The sequence below is a fragment of the Guillardia theta genome (assembly GCF_000315625.1).
Source record: "Guillardia theta CCMP2712 unplaced genomic scaffold GUITHscaffold_411, whole genome shotgun sequence".
NCBI classification, from domain to species: Eukaryota; class Cryptophyceae; order Pyrenomonadales; family Geminigeraceae; genus Guillardia; species Guillardia theta.
This window is the reverse complement of record NW_005434273.1, coordinates 3,733-6,071: the sequence shown is the minus strand read 5'-3', so window position 1 is coordinate 6,071 and position 2,339 is coordinate 3,733. Positions and strand designations below refer to the sequence as shown.

Below are 2,339 nucleotides of genomic sequence, written 5' to 3'. Positions count from 1 at the left end.
GCAGCTGGAAGAAATGTTTGGGTGAGAGAAACAAGAGTAGAAGAGGAGAGGGGAGGAGAGGAGGAGAGGAGAGGAGAGGAGAGGAGAGGAGAGGAGAGGAGAGGAGAGGAGAGGAGAGGAGAGGAGAGGAGGGGAGAGGGGAGGGGTAAGGGCAGAAGAGGGGACAGAAGAGGAGGGCAGAAGAGGAGGAGATGAGAAGTAAGGAGCAGGACAGGAGAGCGTCAGGAGGGAGGCGTCTACAGGGCTGTGTGCATCTCGTCTGATTGAAGTTGCAGAGAGGAGATGGCATGCTCTTTGACAGACCTGTGCGAGAGGCTGGAGGACGGGTCGAAGATGATCGTAATGGACTACATGGAGGAGGTGAAGCGAGGGAAGCAGCAGAAGATCGAAGACGTGAGGATACGAGGGGGGAAGCTGGAAGCAAGCAGGACTTGTACCATAAGGTAGATGACGTTGTCGTTGTCAATGATGGAGGGGATGGTGGTGATGGAGATGCAATTCGTGTTGTTGTTGTTGTTGTTGTTGCTGTTTTTGTTGTTTTTATTGATGATGACGATGACGACGACGACGACGATGATGATGATTACTTCATTTGTCAATCCTCTGTCTGTGGTTGCTCAATGCTTGATCTTGTTCTGAGAATCTCTCTCCCTATGCAGCCTCATCCCAGTCTTGGATGAACTCACCTTCAAACTTTGTTTCGTCACGCTGGAAAACATAAAAGAAGTCGAGCTACTAAGAAGGTGAGCTGAACCAAATAGCTTCTCCTACCTCACTTCCCCTTACCTCCCACTCCCCTTTTCCTCATTCCTACTCTACTATCCTTTCTTTCTCCTCTCTCCTCCTCTCTCCTCCTCTCTTCCTCCTCCTCACTCATACTCTTCACTCATCTGCCTTCAGCTGCTCTGAGGATTCGAAGGCTGTCGGCTGCTGCCAGGCAGACTGCGCTGAGGCAGAAAGATCCGACCTGAGCTCAAGCATGCAACTCATGTTCTATAACGCACCTGAGGTCAGCGGGGAGAGGAGAAGGAGAGGAAGAAGCGGCAGAGCGGAGGAGAGGGAAGAGGACGGAGGGAGGAGGGGGGGGGGGGGAAGAAGAGTAAGGGATGAAGGATACACGAGGAAATGGGAGGGAAGAGGATGGGGAAGGAGACAGGGGAAGGGAGGGTTGAATAAAATCTTGTGGCAGGTGTGGAAAACTCACTCGAGTCTGATGCTGTGGGTGTTGAGATCGGAGAATCTGGTGAGGGAGGAGGCGGAGGAGGATGGGCAGTAAGGAGGACGAGCAATAGCAGAGAAGAGGAGAAGAAAGTGGAAAGGGATGAGGACGAGGACGAGGACGAGGAGGATAGTGATGCTATGAGGCAGGTCCGCTCGTGGTTATGGGAGACAGACATACTGACAGTGGTCGTGAACCCACAGAGGTTTGTACCTCCCATGCTGTCCTAATTGTACTTCATGTTGTCTGCTCTCCTCTCCTCTCCTCTCCTCTCCTCTCCTCTTTCCCCTCGTCCTTTCCCTTCTCCCCCTTCTCCCCTCTCCCCTCTCCCCTCTCTTCCCCTCCCTCCTCTCCTCTCTCTTCTCCTTTCATTCAAGTTTCTTCTCCTGCTCTTCCTCTGACCGATCCTTCAAGGTTGATCGAGAAGTGGAGGAGCGAGACTGCCGGGCAGCTGCTCAGCTGGTGCTCAGACTAGTCGCGATCTCCTTGCCCTCACTTGCTGCTTGCAGTGACACAAGCTCGCGACACTTGTGGATGCTCAAGATGATCTACGTCGCTGAGAAGGTGAAAGAGGAGGAGGAGAAGCGGTGATGATGATGACGACGACGACGACGATGATGATGATGATGATGGTGGCGGTGGCGGAAGTGAGGAGGAAGAGGATAAGGTTCTGCAAAACTTACTTTATGCTTCAGCTGATCTATCAAAAATCGTCAGAGGTTGTTCCACTCTCAACGATTGTTACCTGCTACCTCACAATACCCTGTGTTTCCTTCCACTTTTCCTCACCTACCTCCTCCTCCACCACCACCACCACCACCTCCTCCTCCTCCTCCTCTTCCTCCTCCTCCTCCTCCTCTTCCGTCTTTAATCTTTCTTGCCGGCTTCCTCTACCTGGTCCACTTACTCTTCTGCCTGCTCTTCCTGATCAAATTTGTGTTCCTAGTATTCTCCTTCTTCTTCCTAATACGCGAATGTGTGCATATACATTGAATCATGATATCTTGCTCCAGCCTTATCATGGGTCGAAACTTCACAGAATAGCAAACAGAACCATTGAGGAAACCACATACATGAGGAGGTAGAGGGGGAGGAGGAGGAACATGTGCATGAAGGGCAC

The 2,339-nt window shown here is 51.9% G+C and overlaps 1 protein-coding gene across 1 annotated transcript in view; it reads left to right on the top strand.

Moving 5' to 3' along the window:
- The window catches only part of GUITHDRAFT_122706 (hypothetical protein), a gene marked incomplete at both ends in the record, with an annotated part of 2,883 nt that extends 1,073 nt beyond the window's left edge, over window positions 1-1,810 (top strand). The window contains 7 exons of the mRNA XM_005818013.1: window positions 302-443; window positions 660-743; window positions 901-1,009; window positions 1,190-1,243; window positions 1,369-1,424; window positions 1,634-1,681; window positions 1,729-1,810. Coding sequence (XP_005818070.1) covers window positions 302-443; window positions 660-743; window positions 901-1,009; window positions 1,190-1,243; window positions 1,369-1,424; window positions 1,634-1,681; window positions 1,729-1,810 — 575 coding nt within the window. The remainder of the gene's footprint in view (window positions 1-301; window positions 444-659; window positions 744-900; window positions 1,010-1,189; window positions 1,244-1,368; window positions 1,425-1,633; window positions 1,682-1,728) is intronic.
- Window positions 1,811-2,339: the final 529 nt, after the last annotated feature.